General features: G+C 37.4%; 1 protein-coding gene across 1 annotated transcript; it reads left to right on the top strand.

Annotated features, from left to right (window-relative positions):
• The first annotated feature begins 1,055 nt into the window (after window positions 1–1,055).
• On the top strand, window positions 1,056–15,747 carry LOC135478724 (hypoxia-inducible factor 1-alpha inhibitor-like). The gene is made up of 8 exons (XM_064758645.1): window positions 1,056–1,354; window positions 3,536–3,780; window positions 6,724–6,872; window positions 7,691–7,836; window positions 9,915–10,021; window positions 11,863–11,926; window positions 13,424–13,531; window positions 13,764–15,747. The coding sequence occupies exons 1-8, from the start codon at window positions 1,196–1,198 to the stop codon at window positions 13,824–13,826; spliced, it is 1,041 nt and encodes a 346-aa protein (XP_064614715.1). The 5' UTR covers window positions 1,056–1,195; the 3' UTR covers window positions 13,827–15,747.
• The last annotated feature ends 7,664 nt before the right edge of the window (window positions 15,748–23,411 follow it).

Below are 23,411 nucleotides of genomic sequence, written 5' to 3'. Positions count from 1 at the left end.
AAATCTCCCATAGAGGTATAAAAAGACCGCAATTCGCAAATACGAAAACGGCGGACAAATTTGGGCTCTACCGGTAAGTTGCCGGTCGTCATATATCGGCTCTGCATGCCAGCATATCCTAAACACTGAATAAAAATTCAGAACCATGCGTTCGTCTTATATGGAACGGCTTAACTTTGCAGATGATGTGGCATAGTTAAACCTATTTATGCAGTATATAGGCCCCAAAAAGGAAGATTGTATGTAACAGCATTGTAAAAAGCGCGATGTATATGCTACCAGATACAATATTTGACTTCAGTGATATCCACAGAGCGGTTCATATAAATTTCGGGTATATATGAACAATTCATGTTAAATCTACCAATCACCTGTTATTTTGGGAAGCATTGATCAAGATTTCGAATGGTGTACACAGTAACATGCATTGCTGGTAGTTTGGTGCATAAATTAGTAGCCTATGAAGTCGTTGGTTCGAAACCCAAAATGGTCTCGGTACGGCCAGTTTTCAGTGTCAAAAGCTTTGCGCTCTTTACCCAGAACGTGTAAATCCAAGGTAAAGATAATATACACTCAGTAGGCATATAAAAGAATAAATATGCCTACGTATGCATAAGTCCTGTCAGTACCTCGTGCCTATAATTAATAGGACAAATATGTCCCAGATACAGGGTCTACCGTATATCCTCAAAACATTTTTTTTTTCACAGAACGGTTTAAATACTGTTAACAGCATTTCGCTTATGTTGGTACATATGGAACTTGTGGTTTGATTCTGTTTGGACGGAGATGTGTGGTCTGGAGTTTTCGTGCACGGTATATGAAAAGCTTTGATAATGTGATAAAGGCTAATCATAATCTTCAGAGGCAGTCATATATAGATGCGTATGTTTGGCTGCATGCCTTTGTGTATATACGATAAACCTAATCTATACATGCACATGTCGTCATCAAATGAGCGTGCAAACCGGATCAAAATCAGCCTATAAGGCAAGACTATCATAAACTCTTCATTTATATTTTCTTTCCTGTGACAGATCGGGAAGCCAACCCGATCCGCGACACGGTACATGGTAGCTGCATCAGCATAGATCAACCGAGGAGCTATTCCCTGCTTTTAATAGCACTGTGAGCGAGCCTGGTCTACTTCAGTTCGCAGCGCACCGCCACAGTCTGTACACACAACTCGAATAAGATGGCGTCCGTGCGGGACACCGCCGATGTGGACACGACCAAGCCGTCCCAACAGCCATGTTCCGAAAACCCTACCAGATCAAAATACACCTTTGATACAGAGGAAATACCCAGACTAAGCTGCAAGGATCCCCTGGCCGAGAAGCTCATGGCAAATGAGGTAAATGCCTTTGACAGTCAAACTTCTTGCAATAGTGTGTTGTGTTTACACTTGCACACATGACATGTTCAGTATTACAATCTGTGCCAATGTTTACCTTTTTTCGTTGGCCCTGAATTAAAGCCTTGTCATTGATGAAGAGTTTTTTGAACCGCTGGGTTACACATTGGCATTCGATGGTTTCGTTTTTCGACAGTTATAAACTTAACACCATAGAAATGTTATTAGAATTGTTGTTTGAAACGGACGTGTTTTGATATGAGTAGGACTGGAACACGTGCGCGAGACGCTATTCACTTCCTTTTTGTTCACTCAGCCTTTCCTGTTGTCTAGATGTTATAACATACATAGTTGTTATAACGATATTTTCTCGCTTGCGTTTTGATGATATGACCATGTCCGGTGAGTGTGCTTGTCAATTGTATATGGCTCAATGTTCGAGGTGTTGTGCAGGCTGAATGGTCTGATTAGACAGCTCCACTGCATTGGGTTGGTTACGTGACCAAACAGCATGCCTCACACAACCTGACCTTGTGAGCAGTGCTGCTCGCTGACAACAATAAGTGATGGGGTGAAGGCCATTGGTCACATTGCCCTGTTATGCAATGTATGCAGTTTCATTTATTGCATTCTAGTGACATCTTTTCACATAGGTTTCAACAAAACAGTACTGCATGCACATTTCCAGTTGATATTAAACTGCATTTTATAGGAATTTTTCTATGCAGACATGTCTTTTCAACACTTGCCAGTTTACATGTATCCTGATTCGATTCTACTTATTTGTATGCAGTTCTTGTTAACCAGGGTTGTGTGTTGATGTAGATGTTAAACAAATTCAGATCTAATACTTTTAATGAGGAAGTATATATATATATATATATATGCATGTAGGTCTATATTGCATATTTGAAGGTTTATTTTGAGCGACCTATGTGAATGGAATTGTATCTGCACTGTTCATAGTGCGGCAGTTAGCCAGCTACAGAATGACACATACACGTAGACATTAAGTATCGATGTTGCCATTACACATGGCTTTTGTCAAGGCAAGCCTATTTTTATCTCCCCCCTTGCCCCTGGCTGAGCCCCACACTTGTTAATCCCAGCCAATATATACTATCTCCAGCTAAATCTTGCAAAAATGTGGTGTGTACGTGTGAACTGACATGAGATAACTTCTGATGAATTGCTAATGCATAGCAGCCAAAGTGATTTGGCTGTAACACATACAGCCTATTGTGGTAATTCTCACCTGTCAGAGTGTGTAAAAGATTTAATGTTGAAGAAATTAGACATGTATTATAAATTGCTTGTGTGTAAATCTGCATGGGAGAACATATGCTCTGCAATCTGAACAACTGTAGTTTTTATGCCCTAGACAGTTTTGCATCTGTCTTACATTTGTTTAGCACTTAGATCTACACAAGTTCATGTGAAAGCTGACTTTTGTTTCTTAGAAGTTTATAACACTACCTGTACTGGTACATGTACTTTCATTAATTCTAGTATTATATATTAGTAAATATAACAATGATTAAGTAAATTGAATAACACTAGCGATGAAATTGATGTTACAGTGTGTTATAAAGGTTACACAAGTTCATGTATTTAACCAGTTAGATTATTTATGTATTTATTCAATTGATGTATTACAATGTATTCAGAAATGTTTCATTTAGAGAGCAAAATATATATGTGACATCATTATGGTGGGAGAAACCCATGTCCATCCCCAGGTAGCTGGCAGACCTTTATACAACCGGAGAGGAAACCATCATGAGATGGACTTGAACAGTACTGTATCATTTATTTTATGGCATAAACTAAATTCAGCCGTTTGGTTTTCTTAGTGACTCAAATGTTTACTGTAAATGTGTCTGTTTTGTGCAGTTATTTAAAGGGATGTTGCTGACCATCTCAAATTTTAGGCTATAGTATTTTGCTCTCACTGCTTGTGGAGCCTTGGTAATAATGCATGGCCGATGAGGCTGTTTCAGGCAGTTTGCGCAGAATAACTGTTGTACATGTACATATATAGAACAAGGTCTTTGATGCTGTATTAATGGTATTTTAAATTCTGTAATAGTTGACTGAAGGAAAAAAAAATTTGGTGTCGATAGTGTAAGTTGTTCTGTGAGATGAGATTACATTGTGTGATATTGATGTTTCTGATTTTAGAGGCCAGTTGTGCTGACAGACACAAACCTTGTCACCTCAGCTCTACACTGGACCATTCCATACCTTCAGGAGAACATCGGAAGCTGTGACTTCTCAGTGTATTCTTCCACCAATAATAAGTTTAAGTATTATGATGACAAGAAAATTCGATCAAACAAGGACTTTATTCCTCCTACTCGTCGCACGGAAATGAAATTTCCAGACTTTGTGAACGCCGTGAATGCAGCAGCTCCTGGGAAAGACAGGTCTGTACATAAATCACTCTGATAGGCTGTCTACATGTATGCTGGAATGGTCAAAGTTTCCTGCTGATTTTCTATATACCACTTTCTGGTGTTAGGCTATTATATTTTTGAGTAGAATATCCTCATGAAGAATTAGGCAAACATCGGAACAAGTGCAAATTCCCTCTTGCTGGGACATCCCCCCATATAGGAATACATGTAATAAGATTTGCAGTGTTGTCTTGCGTCAAGGTCTCTTATGCATAGCCCATGTTAAAAAATAAGAATCTCATGTTAAAAGATTAGGTGTCAAAAGTTGGAGCAATATGCGGCAAGTAACTGGTAGCCATCTTGTAAAGAACCCTATTTGCAAACAGTTCTTAGGGACTAAATAAGGGTTATCACCTGGGCTTGAGGTGTTTGATCGCAGTTATACACCTGGTAAGCGGTGACATAGACCGAGAGCTTATAGCTCGATTCTATTATGTTGCCGCTTACCAGGTGTATAAACCAAGATAAAACACCTCAAACAAATACAAATAACCTACTTACATAATGACGCTATGTTATCAACTGCGAGTGATTTATTTAGCGTATCGTCCAGTTTCGAAGGACTTCTTAGTACATGCATTGGCATTTAAAATAATCTTGATTTCTAGGTAGTTTGTTTTCGTCAGATATGTACAGTAATGATGCATGTAAGGCAACACAAAATTCCAAATCATTATGGAATATAAATAAATTGGCACTATTCATGTTGAGTATAAACCTAGGAGGAAACATGGTTTTTGAAGCTATCAGTTTGGCTCGTACCCGATGACAAGTGAAATTATGATTAAGATATCTGGATTTCACTCTATCTTTGTGCTTATTTTACACAGGACAACAACCAACCCATTAAAATGACCCTCAAAGAACATTTGATATACACAGCATACAGAATCTAGACTACAAAATTATCAAATTCTTAGAAATTGTATCTAATTTTCTTGTAAAACAATGGCATTTGGTAAAAAATATGTAACTTCTTTAAATTCTCCACCCATGGACACAGATTAAGGCACAATACAAGCCTTTCGTTTCCCTAGAAGAACAATTTGGACTTTCTGGAAAATTAGTGTCCCATTAATTACAGCTGATGTCAATAAGATGTTCCAAGCTCAGGGATATTTTCCAGAAACATCAAATGTAGAGCCCTCGATGCACACAAGACTGTTCTACATGATAATTCATACATGTCAGAAACAGAAAGAAATTTGCATGCTTGCCCTTGCTAATTCTGAGCACATATCGCCACAATATGGCTGAACTATTGCCGATGTGGCCTTAAGCCATAATCATTCATTCATTCTAAGTACATAATTAGGTCATGTATATTGTGTATATTTGCTTTTTATCAGGATTATTGTGAATGTTTCACAGAAATATGGTAGAATACAAATTTTTAGATATGTGACATAAAGAAATGCTTAAATACATTGATTCCGTGTCCTGTAGGCTGTAGGATAATATGCAAATTTCCAGAGCCGGTGAGGCGGGAAACGGCAATGTCTGTTCGGTATAAAAGAGGAGAGAAAAGCCTCTCTTGTTGTGTGGTAAACGCCAATAAGCACTCTCTCCATTACTATTTTTTTGGGCAGGACAAATTGCAAAACACGGAAATTCACGTCTTAAAGGTATGATGTGAACTTATTTAAAACCAGGAGTGATCAAACGTGTATGACTCCTTTGTATGCCACTTATCACGACGCGTGTCAAAGAAACTTGGCATTACACAAAATAAATCACACTCGCGGGCAGCAATAGTGCCAGTACGTAATCTTAGATATATGTATCACAGTTACTGAGTTGCTGATAATCTGTTTTATCCGGGGAAATGCCATTGTCTGTATTACATGTGTGTTGTTCCTGTCATTGTCTCATAAAGCCATTCTCATGCTTGAGTAATTGATTTAGCCTGTAGGCTATATTGTGCAGGGTGTTTTAAAGTACACATGACATACATTTGACATGTTAATGTCGGTGGGTGTTCATGTGAACTCTGTTTAGATATGAACTGCATTACCGGCACAAGTAGCCTGTGCTCGGACAGGATGCTGACCTTAGTAGGATGAGCCATTATCAGACTGTACAGCAGAAAGCTGGGTGTGTCATTCTGCCAAGTCCGATGTTACAGCAAGTAATGCTGACCAGCTGTTCCACAGGAATTTTTAGAATCATTAAGTCGGTACCTATGGTTATTTTTTTCAGGTGTTTGACCTTTTCTAGGTGTATGGTTTGTGAACCGTCTGTAGATAACAACATCTCTGACATTCCATAACTCAGAAAAAAGGAAAACAATAGTCTCCGATCCTGTATTAGACGTATATGCATATATATATTTATCCCATTTCTAACATCTCCTGGAGATCATCTGATGTCTAACATTTGTTCATTAGGCGTAACCCTTATAAAAATCATCAGCAGTTGATGATGTCTTGTGTTCATGGGTGAAGTCACAGCAGGCAAAGTGGAAGGGACAGAAATATTTTGTTTCCACATACTTTGACGAAACGTACAATATTGGTTTTAATTCACTGCAATATTTTCGCAATTTAGGAGAGCAATTCAGACTATCCCAGTCTTTATCAATTCACCTTGCTTTTAAGACACAGATGTTTTGATAACAAGTAGCTCTTTAAGGTTTTTTTTTTAAGGGTGGCCAAATGTTGGTTGATTTTGTCTGTTTGTCTGAACGTCTGTCACATCCATGTCCACGTTTTGTATGTAGAGTAGCAAATTTAGTGTATGTTACATTTTGTTACTCCATTGTTAGTCATGAATCGTTTACAGTTTGACCTAAATATTCATTACTTTTAGTTCATAAATTGAGGATGTTTATGTAGTTAAATTAAATATATTTTTGTTTCATGCTCTAATTCTTCAGTCCACATAAAGTTAAGGATTCTCACGGACTCTTTCCAGATTATATTTACAACAAACATTGAATGACAGTGTTGGACAAAGAATAGTGTTTGACTTCCTCAATTTCAATTGGAACTGGATAAATGAACAGCAGAGGAAATATAACTGGGGTCCTTTGACATCAAACCTGCTGCTTGTTGGAATGGAAGGTAAGAGTTCTATTGAGAAGTGATGAGCAAGAGTTTGCATCTTACATAGTGATAACTGTGAACTTTGTCAGTTAGATATGGTGGATATTCTGAAGATGAGTGCTGACTACAAATTCCAAGCTTTCTCTAGGAGTAAAACAAAAAAAAAAAAAATGAGAAAAATGTGTGTTTTAGAAACAGTTTTATATTTGATAGGAAAGTGTCTCTTGTTTTGCTTAATAGTAAAAATTGACTAATTGACAAGACGGTTGACAAGTCTATTGTTTAGATGTACAAAACAGACAGATATCAAAGGTGTAGAAGGTAGATGTATGATAAGGCTTCAGGGACTTTCACAAAGCCTTGTAGATGACATTTCTTAGAGCTTAAATAATGTTGTTATGTGCCATGTGGTAATATGAAGAGTTATGAAAAGTTCAAATTGGAAATTTGTTGAAAGTGAGCTGTAGTCACCACAGAGTTTGATTGTTTCATACATGAAAATTATAAAAGTAGGTCCCATGTGACTTATGTGATCATATACACATTGCTCTGTACTTCATTTGTGCGCATTGTGTAGATTTTATATCTGTAAAATTGATACATTTTCAGAGAAGAACTGTAAAGTTGAACTTTTGGATTTTCATAGGCCAGGAAGTGGATGAAATTATAAGAGTATACCAAGTCAGTTTATGGTTTCCACTTTATATATAATCATTTTGCAGGACTGAGGTAAATTTGTAATTGATTATAATTGTCATGAAGTTATGCATAATTAGTCTGCATAGTTGTTGATGTTTGTAGTTCACATTTAGTATATTGGATTAATCATTTTTCAGGGAATATTACCCCAGCCCATTATGATGAACAACAGAACTATTTTGCTCAAATAGGAGGCTATAAGAGATGTATTTTATTCCCACCTGAGCAGTTTGAGTGCCTGTATCCGTACCCAGTACACCATCCTCATGACAGGCAGAGCCAGGTGAGAAGGGGAGATAACCCACCCAATCATTTTCAGCTACACATGTTTGTGTGTAGAGGTAGTGAGGTAAATCCATCTTTGGCATCCTTGATACCTCTATAAATGTACGCTTATTAAGAGGCTGGTGTATTGTTGTGGAATTGGGTAACTCCCATTTCGTGCTACACAGTTGTGAGAGATACAGTGTTATTCAGCCCCAAATGTGTCAGAGTGATGATAAGGAACATTTAACGCTGTTCGCACAGGGAAAGATCATTTTAAAATTAAGTATACATCAGCCAAAAGAGCATTAATAATTGTCCAGGAAAATAGTTGGATTTATTATTTTTAGAATTTTTCTGACCAAGTATACTTGTGTTTAAAGATCAGATTCTGCAGTGGTCTGTTGTAATCCAGAAATAATTCATTTCCAGGTCAAATCAATGTCAGCAGCAAAAACCTCACATTGACGTCATAGGTCCCATTGTGGTCAGAAAAGGCCGTCCCAGAATAAAATATTCAAATGTATTTTACTAGTTTAAACAAATTTGTAAAAAAAAAAACACAAATCCAACTATTTTCCTGGACAGTTTTTAATGGTCTTTTGTCTGAGACATATTTCATTTTAGTGTTTTCTTTGCTTCTAAAACTTCCCGAGCATAAATAGTGCAGGATTCTTTTCTTTAACCTCAAATTAATATTGAAATCCAGCCAGATCTGTACATAAGACTGGCATATTCAATGAGCTTCTTTATTCTTATTAGATGTACATCAGGTTTTCTGTAATTTGCTCATATCTTGAAAGCTAAATTGAATAAAATCATAATACTCACAGGCTACTGACATTATAAGCTGGACCTTCAGGTTAAAAAATTAGCCTGATACATGCATGTTTTGCATATTTAATGAATGCCGTCATAATACTCATTGGTAGTTGAATTCTGTGTTTTAAATATTATCTGGTTTTATTAAATTTTGTGTAATCTCAAACTAAATTTCAATGAGAGAAGGATGCTTGCATACTGAATGACTTTGTGTATATTAATTGGTTATTGGCTTATGTGCATTAACTACTTCAAATATTGTCTGAAATTTTGTATTTAGGTTCATTTGATGACCTCTCATATGTGTTTCACACATTTAACAATTCCCAAAGTTCTGACTGGTGGTTGCTTTCCACGGTACATGGACATGCTTAACTGCTCCAGATATTGTCTGATTTTGCTAAACTTTTGTTGGCAGTTTTACGGTGTGGAACTGCCAATTCAGCTTGAAAATTAGCCTGATTTGTGCTAAAGTTTTGCACATTTAATGATTTTCTGCATCCTTATTTTATGTTATAACTGTTTCAAATGTTATCTCAGTTTGATAAAATGTTGTGTCCAAAATCATTTTATGTATTAAATATCATATCAAGAAAACCAGTTGGATCCATGCATGAGTTTTCCATATTTATTTTTCTTGTATATTCTGATTGGCTGCTTGGTTACATGCAATACTAGTAACTTCATTATAATAATTTTGTTACACCCTCTTTGGATAAGTGTCATATTTATAGCTATTGCAAGCCAGGTATTTTTTTTTATAACATGCTAATATCTTTATAGCTAATTACTGCAGAATCATGAATGTGATCTGTTACATGTACATTGAGCATGTTAGACATTTGTGGTTGGCATGTGTCTTTTGGCCTCTTTAGCACTCAACATTCTGTATGTACCCTCTGAATAAACTTGTTTGATTATCAAAAGTACAGTAGGGAGATGAGTATTGGTATTCACAGTCATTGATTGTAAATCTTGTTTATTGAGTTACACAAAATTTGTGTACTGCTTGTGAAAACAGTACAGGAGGTAATGTCCAGTAAACACTACACCTGTACATGTATGTTTTTAATACCATTTTGTGTTAAGAAGCCTTGTTCTTGACCAGGAAAATAGTCAGTCCATACAATTTATTACATGCTGAATGATTAAACTTCGAAATTGTTTCAATGTTTACTTTGAAAATTAGATCTTTGTGAAAATTCCACTTTTGTTATCATTTTTAGAGCAGTGTTGTTAAATATTTATACGTGTATTTCTGATTTGTTTGAACAGGTAGACTTTGATAATCCAGATTTTGAAAAGTTCCCAAAGTTCCGAAATGTTAAGGCTGTTTCTGCCTTGTTGGGACCTGGAGACGTGCTGTATATTCCTATGTATTGGTGAGTATTTTATGTAAGCCTGATTATAAATCTGATTATACCATACATTCATGTACATTACTATACACAGTTAAATTACTATAGTATCACGATATACAGTGCTTTGACAGAATTATAAATTCAACCAAGGGCTTAGAGACATTTGTCAGAAAATGTGCTGATTTGTACTAATCTCTGACTATCTTGCTCTCTGTTTTACACAGCGCAGCAACCAATCCATCAAAATAACTCTCAGAACACAAGGGAACATACCAAGGCTATGCACTCATTAAATCCTTTTTCATTCTGTCGTAACATCATATCATATAAGACAATAGCATGGACTAGAACTTAGAACACAAGACTAGAACACAAGTTTGCAGAACTTCAAGAATTTTCTACTTAAACACAGGTGTGGTGCCCTACATTGACACGTAAACACAGGTATGGTGCCCTATATTGGCATGTAATCACAGGTATGGTGCCCTACATTGGCACATAAACACAGGTATGGTGCCCTATATTGGCACATAAACACAGGTTTGGTGCCCTATATTGACACATAAACACAGGTTTGGTGCCCTATATTGACACATAAACACAGGTATTGTGCCCTACATTGACAAATAAACACAGGTATGGTGCCCTACATTGACATGTAAACACAGGTATAGTGCACTACATTGACACATAAACACAGGTATGGTGCCCTACATTGAAAAATAAACACAGGTATGGTGAACTATATTGACACATAAGGATTGTTTTCATGATGATCTATACCTGTTTATGAGAAATAGAAACAGATCTGTCTGTTTTAGTCCATGTCATTGTCTTAGCACCTATAAATTACTGCTGATAGCTGTGTGCATGTTCTGTGCATTCACTGTTTGATAAGAATTATTTTGAACGTTATATTGATGTGATATGTTCAGCATAAAAGAAGGTATGGACGAATACAAATTTACAAATTTTTATAATTTAGTAACTCAACGTATTGGTTCAGTTCCATTCAGGGACAGGGAATTTTTGAGATTCCTCTGCCTTGGGGCTGTGGTGGACACAAACACTCGCTGCATCTTTTGGATGGTCTCTTATAAAGTTTCATTAAGAACCATGTGCATGTACCTGTCACACATTGAGCTTGTTTTTACAGGTGAATATATCTGTGTGTCACAGAAGTTGTTTTTGCCATTGACTTGCAAAGTGTCGGTGGTTTACTCCAGGCTCTCCATTTTTTCTACCCATGTCACTGACTGCCATGTCACTGACTGCCATGTCACTGACTGCTATGTCACTGACTGCCATGTCACTGACTGCCATGTCACTGACTGCTATGTCACTGACTGTCATGTCACTGACTGCCATGTCACTGACTGCCATGTCACTGACTGCTATGTCACTGACTGCCATGTCACTGACTGCCATGTCACTGACTGCCATGTCACTGACTGCTATGTCACTGACTGCCATGTCACTGACTGCCTTGTCACTGACTGCTATGTCACTGAGTGCCATGTCACTGACTGCTATGTCACTGACTGCCATGTCACTGACTGCCATGTCACTGACTGCCATGTCACTGACTGCTATCACACGGCTGGAATATTCTGAAGACCTTGCTGAACTAGTCTATATTAAATGTTATACATGGCTTCAATGATAGATTCATCATACCTGATAAGATTTTAGTCAACATGTATGTCCACTTTCACAGATTATAGTTCATTCATCAGCACAAGGGTCAAACTTAATGGGGTAATATTCATGTACGGGCCTCTTTTATATTGCTGAAAATAGTTGTGGTTAATAAAGGGAGGGTATTGTACACCAGTGAGCATTTGGCTAACATTCTGCTTCAGGTGGCACCAGATAGAATCTGTGGAGGGCCATGGCATGACCATTTCTGTCAACTTCTGGTACAAGGTAAGCAGCTGCAAACTCATTCAAGGTCTGCTGCACTCCAAAACAATTCATTTATACAGCAATGGTTAATGAAGCTGGGCTGACCCAGGAGAAGACCACAGGACATGTCCTTGTACCTGGTGTAAGACTGCGTCTGATCTATCTGGGAGTGGTATCATTGGTGAAGGTCTTGGCAGTGAGAGTGATGCTTTTTTAGGCGACTTTGTCAGTGAGGGCCCCAGTGAAATTAGTGACTCTGTCAAATATGCGATGATCAATGATGATCAATTAAAAATACATCTCGGAAATCAAATTAATATCTCACAAACCAAACCAGCATTTTGAAACTGAATAAGCCTCTCTCAAACTGAATAAACATTTGTCAAAACAAATAGGCATCTCGAGAACCGAATAAGCATCTCTGAAACCAAGCAAGCATCTCCCAGAGCAGAGAAAAGTGTATCACAAAACCATCTCCCTAACAGAATAATGGTCTGCCAAACACACATCTGCTGAACCAAATAAGCATCTCCCGAACAATTCTCAGTGGAAAAAACAACTTTCATAGAACCAGCATTAAAGAGACAGAAGATGCTCATTAGTAAATCATATGGTCCTGAGGCGGTGGTGATATTAAAAATCACTTTACACAGCACATTCTGATTCCCACATTCCAGATGTGCTGTGTGAATCAAAACATGTAGGACATAATGGCTATAATATTATGATCAGGCTGCTTCATAGGGAAGATTTACTACCTGATTTATCTTGTCCATCATTTTCTCTGTACCCCTAATTACCTTCACTGTTTTGTTACAAAACAGCGCTTGTTGTTTATCAGCAAAAGTTGCTTCTTTAACCTAGCTTTATTAAGAGGATGGTTATTTGGTGTGGGAAATGCTTATTTGGTGAACCTTTTTCAGCATGACAGATGCTAGCTTGGTTTGGGAGATGTTCATTTGCTTGGGAGATGTTTATTTGGTTTTGGTGATTTTGTTTTTTGTTGGGGAGATGTTCATTCGCTTTGGGAGATGTTTATTTGGTTTCAGTGATTTTGTTTTTTGTTGAGGAGATGTTCATTCGCTTTGGGAGATGTTTATTTGGTTTCAGTGTTTTCGTTTTTTGTTGAGGAAATGTTTATTTGCTTTAGGAGATGTTTATTTGGTTTTGTGTGGTTCTCATTACAACCTTCTCAAAAACACAGGTGCTAAAAGAGATAATTATTAGTTATTAATTCCTTGCCCAAGAAATATTTTTGTACAGTTGACATTGAACACAATCTAGGGTGGTACAAATGACAAAATATACTATGTTACATAAATATTTATGTCAGATGTTGTTTTGCTGAGAAGATAAAAAAAAATTTAACAGACACACATGGTTAATTAATGACCACAAACTATACTTGAAAGAGGGTCAAGAGAAACAAACAAATTATAATCAGAAGCATTATACAATTTTGCGCAATGTTACATATGTTTGATCATGTGATAGAAGAATGTCCTTTATTGTTTACAGGGAGGGGCAACAACAAAGGTGGAATATCCTTTGAAACCTCAACAAAAAGTGGCTGTGATGAGAAACATTGAAAAAATGATAACAGAGGCTTTGAATGATCACCAGGAGGTGGGTTATCTCCCTTTAGCTATTTGCTGATGTATATGTATATATTTGCAGTATGTAAATCTCAGTACAGTGACCTATTTGGCTATTGCCTAAGGTACCTTGGACTAAAGAGGCTAGTAATAATTTACAGGAATGATGTTTGTTTGTTTTTTGAGGGTTTTTTTTTCATCATAACATGACACGGCTTTTACAATCTGTTTCCCGGTGTAGTTCTGAACTTTCCTCTCTACAGGTGGCTCCGTTTATGCAGACCATGGTTCTGGGAAGGTACCTGCCAACCAATCCATCTACCTGACTTGTTGATCCACTACATATCTACATATCCTATGCCAAAGACTGTCTCCCGTGTTAAATTAAGTGAAGATGTGCTGACATAGTTTCACCTAGTGTTGACAAACTTATGAATGTCTGTGGCTAACGATTGCCAGGTGTACCATGTGGTACCAGAAACCAGATTTATAACCTAAAAACCAGTTGTATGGCTGGATAATCATGATGTATTACTCAAGCCCTCTGGTTTGCTCCACCCGTAAAACTGACCGCCATTGTAGAAGTGAAAAATTCTTGAGAAACAAATAAATAAAATGAATAAATTTATGAAAATACAAATAAATAAAATAAATAAATGATATTCTAATGGATACATATCACAGTATAGAATGCTAGGTAGATTGCTGAATTCCATAAACAAATATTTGCTGATACATACAATTTGTATGACACAACTGGAGTCTTAGCTACAAACTGACCCAAAAGTGAACACTGGGTTAATCTGTTACACCTGTGTTCCAGTTGTGATTTGAGCTTCAAATAACAGAATTATGAACAGCAGATATAGCACTGAACACTGGCCACAGATACATTTCCTGGGAAGTCAGTCTAATTGAGATCTGTGCTTGTATATTAGGATATATATAAATCTTAAAACCTGATGTAGACAAACCTTAACCTTGGGCTAACTGGTGCAGGTGCCATTTGATTTTAACTGTTTTTTTTCTGACATGCCATTCCTGTTGATGTAAATCTTATAGTGTTAATTTATTGTGATATGGTTTAAATGTTGGCTGTAACATTCTCTGCTGCAGGGCCAGGGTACACCCATTCCTGTTTGCCCACGTGCTATATTGCTTCCTGTTAAGTCAGTGCCCATGAAAGTCAGAAACGTGGTGGAATGTAATCTGTAGCCAAGTAAACTTTGATAACCTTCGGTAAGAGAAAAAAAGTTGCCACCTGGTGAGAAAGTGTGCTTATCGGCTAGGCGTACAGTGCTTTCATTTTTTGGCTTTACATGTATGATTGTATTCTTGAAGTATTTAGGGACACTTATGGTTTGTGAACTGGTATGCAGGGGATGACATTGTCCACCTCCTGTCCTTCATGTAAAACATGTGGACATGCAGCATTGATTACTGTCTGCTTGTGCGTGGGGAATATGTAGTTGTTGCCAGGTGTAAAAGTCATTGAAGTGTCTGCTACATGTATCAATGCAAAAATCCTTTACAGCAGACGTTGCAATGTGCATACATATTAGTTTTGTTTTATTCATAAATGTCATAGAAATTGCCTTGTCTGCAAACGAAAAGCCTTTGACACCTGTCTGTGATTTGAAATTTGAAATCTTATTAACTGTTCAAAAATTGTCACCACTGTTTTGTAGTTAAGTACCTGACTGTAATAGACGGCTACGGCCTGCTTTTAAGTAATGTGCGTTTGAATATTTTGATCAATAATTATATTTTTGTTGCGTTAGTTGTACATGTAAGAGTTTAAGAAAGATAGGCCATAGTCTCATGTTTGTCGTGTGCTAATGTAGAGACCTGCAATTGACTGACACATGGTGTTGTAGAAGTTGTTGCTGGTTAGTAACAGCTATGGTATTCTTACTTGATTGACAATCAATTTCTTGTTTAAAAAAGTCTAAAAGTAGATTAGATCTATATGTTATGTGTGCATCAATGTTAATTTGATTCCATAAATTTCTAAAATAGTTGTTAAAAGTCTGCAAGGCTTATTCTCTTAAATTGTTTTAAAACAGTCATAATTTTAAGGATATGTTAAAGGTTTGTTATGCTACTAAAAGTAGATGTATTGTAAGATTATGGTGTTTCATACTTGCTTAAGACTTAAGTGTAATGTGTGCTTTTCATGCATTAGCCATGTTATTTGTACAGTTGAGGTTTTAAATGTAGCTGCCATTAAATTATTTTTAAAATTTTCATGCATGCTTGTGTTTTGTTAATTAATACTTTTTAATCATAACAGCTTAACTTTTCCTTTCACAAGGCATGATGACTTCTTTTACAGAATCTTTAAAAGAAATGTATGTATTTATATACAGAAACAAAATCCGTACCACCCATACAGTGTTTTCACTCTAGTTCTAAACTAACTGCAGAGGACTCCTAAGATCTTATGCTGCTGAATGCAGCCCAATGAAACTTTACTGAATGCAGAGTGTGGACACGATCTATACTTGATACTCAGTGCTAATATAGTTTCTGTTGAATTCCATCCAGGTTTTGGACAAGGAATGTGCAGATTACCCAGCATTCACTATTTGCTGTGTGCACAGTCTTGCGTTCATTGAGATCACTTATCTTCCACCAGTAATGAAATTAGTGTGCAACGTCACATACTACAAAATCCTTGAGTAACTTGTCAAAGGCCTGTGGTTTACTCCATCCATGTCATGTTATCAAAAACAGCACTTGGCTATGGAGTTAAACAGTCCATAAATCTATCTACTGAATTCCCTTGTCACACTGTGTTCAGTATGTCCTGTCGTCACCGGATTTCTGCGGAATACTAAGAGTTGCAGATTTGTTTTGTTGAGAATGCCCAGTGCTGGCTGGATTTTCGTTTAAAAATATTAATGGGGCTTTATAGATGTCATGGAATTCCATCTTCCAAAACCTAATTGATATCACAGCTTTTATGTTGAGAGAAAAGTTGCAATATGCCGCCAAGCCTGTCGCCTGACGCATGTGTGCGCTTTTGTTGAATGTGTAGGATATAGAGCTGGCTGAACTTACGAGGAATTTCTAGCGAATGTTCATTGCAGAAAGGAGATTTAACGAAAAGATTTGCCTTTCAGGAACTTGGCTGAGAATCAAGTACCCAGTCAAGTTCCTCACAGCTGGATGTATTGATGTTCCAGACTCTACTGAATACTTAGTGCGATCTTTGATTCCGTAAAATGGACGTATCCAGTAAGTGGTGTGCAAATAGCGCGGCTGTCGTAACAATACATTGTTTTCGTTCCAGCACTGCAACCCTATAACTGGTCTAATAACTGCGGATGAAATACCAGGTCGGAAACAGCACTCTCTGGAACCAGTAGACCCCCGCAACATAGGGAGTTGATAGGGTGGTCAGTATAAATATGACAGTTGAATTCCATTTCAGAAAATGCGGTGGTCGAGTGGTTGGCGCGTCCGCCTGGTAAACAGAAGACCCCAGTCCGAGCCGTATGTCAGATCATGCATATTTAGGAATTTATGAAATTGGCATTCGTGGTACTTCCCTGGCTTGGTGCTCAGCCTGTAAAGGGCTATACTAATAAAGTTCTTGTCGACGCGGTGTGAAATGACCAAAATATTGCTGATATCGACGTTAAACCGCATGCTGGTACATGCAAATAAACAAATTTGTAAGTTGATCTGTCGCATTTAAGGTCACAAATGTACCTGATCATTCCAACAGCATACTATGCACTAGATGCAATTTTTTGTGACGAGATGTACCTTTTCCAGGGTAATGGCGAATCGGATCCAAGCCAGATTGACAATTGGCTGTTCTCCTGTTACAGTAATACATGGTTGTTACCAGTTTTTCCATAGGAGTGAACAGCAGACAACGCCATTTTATATGACAGTGTTACGCAGTTGAATACTGTTAACAGAATCCAGTAACAAAAACTTCTCATGTACTCATGTAACATAAATTTATTTTCTTCTACCGATAAATGTTTCACATGTTTTGTTGACTGACAGTTTTTGTCAGTAAGTGGATATTGTCGGTTGCTATGCTGACAGAAACTTACCAGTATTATAAAAATCACATTTCCTGGAGAAATATGAGTTAAAGAGCCACCCAGTTTATAAATCTATTGTTTTTAAAGGGTTTGCCCTCATACTTACAAAGGTTTCATTTGTGTACACGCTGAAGATTACGTATATATAACCTAACAAAATTTCATTCATATAAACGGTGATTAACGGCGTGCTGACCAATCTACCACATGCTTATGCATGTGTTGAAGAACCTAAGTTGCCCGGAGTAAACCATGTGACCTTCGCCACTGGGGGTATCTGACAAACCAACAGGGAGAACTTGATTTGAATACGCGACCTGACTCGAGAAGGACCCAATAGTCGTACCGAGACAGCACCCTAATCATCACAACAGCAACATGCTCAAAGCCGTTAGGGAATTAAGCTGAGCATATTCCGTGTGCACATATATGATGAAATCGGTGTTATTCAGCAGCCTGATTTTCTCGTTTTTAAACTGCTTACATTCATAACACTCTTCGGTGTCGCGTCATTTATTCAAACAATCAGGTAAGTATGAAAGATTGACACCGAGTCACTGAAACGAGAGAAGCGACTACATCCGTGAATAAAAAAATCACCCAAAATGAGATGTTCACTTCAGTCAATCCCACGAGAGAATGCGAACATTAATGCGTTCCATGAGACGCAGAATCTGGAGATGCATGTAAATGCCAATGATGGACACATACGTTATCAACACTGTGGACTTAATTTTCCACATTGTGTTTACACTACAGTTTATGTAGTACACAGTGTGTAACGTGTACTTTTTGTTTGGTTGTGTAGTATGCGCCATGCATTTTTTGCTTTGCGTAGTAATGTTCCACTTTTAACCGTCTGCAATTTTCAGACAAAAAAACTGCATTACCGGTACTTCATTCAAATTTGTACGTTTACACTAAAGGTGTTGCTTCTTTTGTGTTTTAGCATATATATTTCATGCCATGGAGAGCGTTTACTGATTTTGAGGCATACAGAAATTAAACGATAACAATTACCGGTATGCACATGTGTATGACGCCCGATGTATGACTGCACCGGAAAGGTTTATTGCATTGGTTTCATAAGCCTTTTTGTCATTTTCCTGAAGATTCTGTAGATTTGTTGTAGCACGATTTGATAATATGTGAAGAAATATTTTTCGTGTTTATTTGCATTATGCTTACTTCAAATATGCATTTCACGATGCATGGAGAGGGTATTATTGAGATTGTTTAGGAGAGAATCGTTTAAAGGGATGGAGTCCTGGTATAACAAGGAGAAGGCTTCTATTCAATCGTTCAGTGATAAGCCCTACGATTTTGGTCAATATTCCTATATTGGATAATAACTGTATCATTTTGGAGGAATATATATGTGGATGGTTAGTTTCTTTAGGGGATTTTGATTATAATAATGATGATCCATGTTCGCCATATAGAGGTGCTGGTGTGTGGGCGGTAGCGGAACGTATGGATGGAATATTCCATTCAGAGGATTTAGTGAAATTAACAAATCCTTTTAGATTAATGACTGGATTGTTTATTTAATAGACTGTGTTGTTAACACAATATCGATTTTCAGTCAAGTCAGCCTGTTAGTCTCTAATCGCATATACCGGCATACTGTGCAGGACAGCGGTTTTCCCATGAGCATGAGTGGTACGTGTATAATGGAGGCCACATCGGTATTTATCCGGCCCTGACGGCCTTGCGTTGTTACATGGCTATACACTCTCATATTCATCTGCTGCCATGGGGTTGATGTACAAGATTTACAGCATATCAATAACGAAAATGCAAATTAAGAAATGCTTGCATGTGTTTGAACCATTATACTAACAGTGAACTACGATAAACTATTACCGGTAACATGAATTTTAATACTGTTTAATTATTAAAATATCATTTTATATATGCACTGGAAACTTCAGGAATTTAATAATTTGTAATGTAAAACGTGTAAAATATGACTTTTAATCACGGTTTACGTGGACAGAACATATCGAGTGATGACCATCAATATAGCAAATGAAGGGGGATAACTCCAACATACCGTTTCACTGCACAGGCCTATCGTTGTAGTGTTCAGGCCGTTACTAGTCGCGATGATTTGAGCGGAATTGTTTTCTCAGCAGACGAATATCAAGCCCAATAAATCCCAATATACGGCAAGACCACGCACTTGGCATTGCAAGGATCTATTGCAAGGATCTCCAGGGACAAAAAGTTTTTCCATTTTTTTTGCGAAGTTTCTGGATGTATTTAGGGATTTTGTGTTTGTTTCTGTGGCTGTGTTCGTTTTTGTGCATAATTTAAATTTTTTGTTCTGAAGGGTAATGTTTTAATAGCAACACCTAGGAATCATTGCAAATCATGCAATCATGCAATCAGAAAATGTTTGGTATTGCAAACGTCACCGTAAAAAAAAAATACGAAGGAACAGAAACAAAACAAGCTATATAAGTTAATTCATGCAGTTATAAACTGGAAAAAAAACAATGAAAAATTCCGCTGTGAATGTATAAATTTTTCTCCGAGGTGGAAAGGTTTTCTCCGTGCTTGTAAACTTTTCTCCAGGGACAAAAACTTTTTCCATTTTTTTTTTCGACGTTTCTGGATGTATTTATGGATTTTGTGTTTGTTTCTGTGGCTGTGTTCGTTTTTGTGCATAATTTAAATTCTTTGTTCTGAAGGGTAATGTTTTAATAGCAATACCTAGGAATCTTTGCAAATCATGCAATCATGCAATCAGAAAATGTTTGGTATTGCAAACGTCACCGTAAAAAAAAAATACGAAGGAACAGAAACAAAACAAGCTATATAAGTTAATTCATGCAGTTATAAACTGGAAAAAAAAACAATGAAAAATTGAAATGTGAAGAAATATTTTTCGTGTTTATTTGCATTATGAAATATTCTCCGCGGTCTAAAGCTTTTCTTCGCAGTGTAAAGCTTTTCTCTATCAGGGTGCTTAAGTTTTTCCGCGCTTTGTTTTATTCCCAGGTAGAAAGGTTTTCTCTGCGGTGTAATCCTTTTCTGCGTTGCATACCTTTTCTCCGCAGTGAAGAGTTTCTTTCTGCGGTTGAAAGTTTTCTCCGTGGTGTATACGTTGTTGGACGTCTATAGCCGAATTGGTCAATTTTGTGTAATGTGTTTTGGTTTCTGTGTTAATTTGCATTTGCATATACTTTAAATTCTCTTTTTCTGAATGACAGGTCTCACTTTTGAAAATGTTGAAAATTTCATGCAACCGTATGTATATATCCTACATGTATACTTACTAACAGCTTAGCTATAGACCCGCATGATCATACCATGGCTGCATTCTATTAGAAAGGTATAATTACAAAAATACAATATATACACTTCAGATGTACCTATATAGCAGTTATTGGTTAGCTTAGCTTTTGTGGTGCATGTCTGTTATAGTGTTATAGAAAATGATTTATTTGATTGGTGTTTTACGCCGTAATCAAGACTATTTCACTTCCACGACGGCGGTCTGCAGTGTCGAGGGAGGAAACTGGGGGGAACCCACGACTATCCGCTGGCAAGCCGTCCCACACACGACCGGAGAGGAAGCCAACATGAGCGGCCGCATAATTAGTGCGAGGCTCCTGGATCATTGCGCCGCGCTGGCACGCTGTACCACCCCCGCCATTCATGGATAGTGTTGTATGCCTATTTATGTATTTATTTATTTATTGTTTATTTATTTGATTGATGTTTTACGCCATATTCAAGAATATTTCACTTATACGACGGCGGCCAGCATTATGGTGGGAGGAAACCGGGCAGAACTCGGGGGAAACCCACGGCCATCCCAAGGTTGCCGCCAGACCTTCCCACGTACGACCGGAGAGGAAGCCACGGAGGCCCCGCCTATTTATGAGACATATGCGATAGTGTAATGTTAATGTGTGCCAAGTAAATGTAAATAGTCTGTATAAAGAGCGCAAGACTATATTAAATAGTTAACGTGATCGGGGATATTTCTTGATCATATACAGCGATGTGTTTTACTGACTCATGCACCTTGAAAGCACGCATCTGCCGTAATGTTATGAAGTGTGGCTCTGAATGACAATTTCCCGCCATACTGTGCCACATCCCATACAGTGTTTGTTTATTTAACACTATTTAAACATTACAATCAAGCTTACACAAACTTGTCAGATATGATGTTAAACATATTCAGTGTGTTCGCAAGCTGTTTAAAGTCGTTTGCTCTCTATCCAAGAATAGCTGGTTTTACTTTCAGTTTGTGTATTATTTATTACATATATATTTACGCCACGTGTAGTTTGGGCTCAAGTAATTCATGTTCTGAGAATCTTGACAAAGAAAGAGAAATTCTATGTATCTATATTTATGTGCATTCCATGTATAAGCGCTTTCTTTTATTATGTTTAACATACTTCCGTTCAGTCTGTGGTGCTATTAAGGATAGTACCCAACACTACAGCCTAAATATTGTCAGCAATTGGAAACCTCAAGTGGCTGTACTTATACTTATGGGTGCCCATACAGTTAGCATGCAGATATCACCCTAAACTCACAAGTTTGGGTTTAACTTGCTCATGTCCTTTTCTGTATTGTGTACGGTGACTTTCATGCACTTCCGATTATACTAAATATATATCTGACAAACATATACACCATGTAATACCAAGTGAACATTTGTATGTGGCGAATGAGGCAGACTTCTAGTGGGGTGCACAAGGCTTCACGTGTACATGGACAATGTATGTATGAAGACTGCATGTAAAGTAGACGTATAAGCGTGAGTAACTAAAATTCAGCATGGTATAAATATGTTTGTGTCTGTCATTTGCTTCAGACAGATTTGAAGTTTGAGCATTGACGTGTGTAACTTTCTGGAATTCGTGGAAAGATGTACTTTAATCTGGATCAAGTACAGCTGTATGTATACTTGTAAGTGGGGTGCCTTTTCCCCCCTCATTTCTATACTTGGACTTCCATCAACAAAAACGAAGATGTTATCAAAAATATTCAGTTAGTTCTTGTGTGTGGTGAAATGCAGGACAACTCAAACGTGCACAAGTTCCAATGCCAAAGTCACAAAGCGAAATTTCAAACTCGACTTCTTGTACACATGCAGACAAGTTTAATAAAATCAGCATGAGCCCACTTCGAACACCGAGGTTGGCCTTGATGCACGGCTATACATCGGACAAAAGCGTCATGGGCTTCTATTCTGTCATTTTAGACAAATCATGCACCAACATCACCAAGAATTTATCAATTTATGGCAAGAAAATGAAGTATTCTTCAGATGAAAGATCATTATCCACTTTAATATGCCATATTAATGGCTGATAGGCTAGGTTGAGCATAAGGCGTGTTCAAATATTCCTCAACCAACAGTTAGTGTACTCGCGGACCATTTTACACTGTTTGACTCATTTCGGTTTACTAGAAGTTTTAAGCGAGTTAAATGCATTCGAAGATTAGATTCCACATTGGCCTTTTCTGGTCATAGTTACCAATGACGCCTGCTCATATCATGCAGGTTTTTGCGCTAATATGTGGTGTCATCGATACCAGCTGATTTCCAAAAGACCAACATTGCATCCGATGTTATAAAAACATTTTACTGGGCTGGAGAAATAAAACTCTTTTGCTGGACAGTGTCCAATGGTCTTTCATCTGGTATTTTCATTGATGGACAGTGCCAAATGGTCTTTCATCTGGTATATTCATTGATGGACAGTGTGCAATGGTCTTTCATCTGGTATATTCATTGATGAACAGTGTCCAATGGTCTTTCATCTGGTATATTCATTTTAGCGTTTTCACTGTCTTTCACACTAATGTCTTTGA

The sequence above is a fragment of the Liolophura sinensis genome, chromosome 1 (assembly GCF_032854445.1).
Source record: "Liolophura sinensis isolate JHLJ2023 chromosome 1, CUHK_Ljap_v2, whole genome shotgun sequence".
In the NCBI taxonomy this organism is placed as follows: Eukaryota; Metazoa; Mollusca; class Polyplacophora; order Chitonida; family Chitonidae; genus Liolophura; species Liolophura sinensis.
This window is presented reverse-complemented; position numbering and strand designations above follow the sequence as displayed.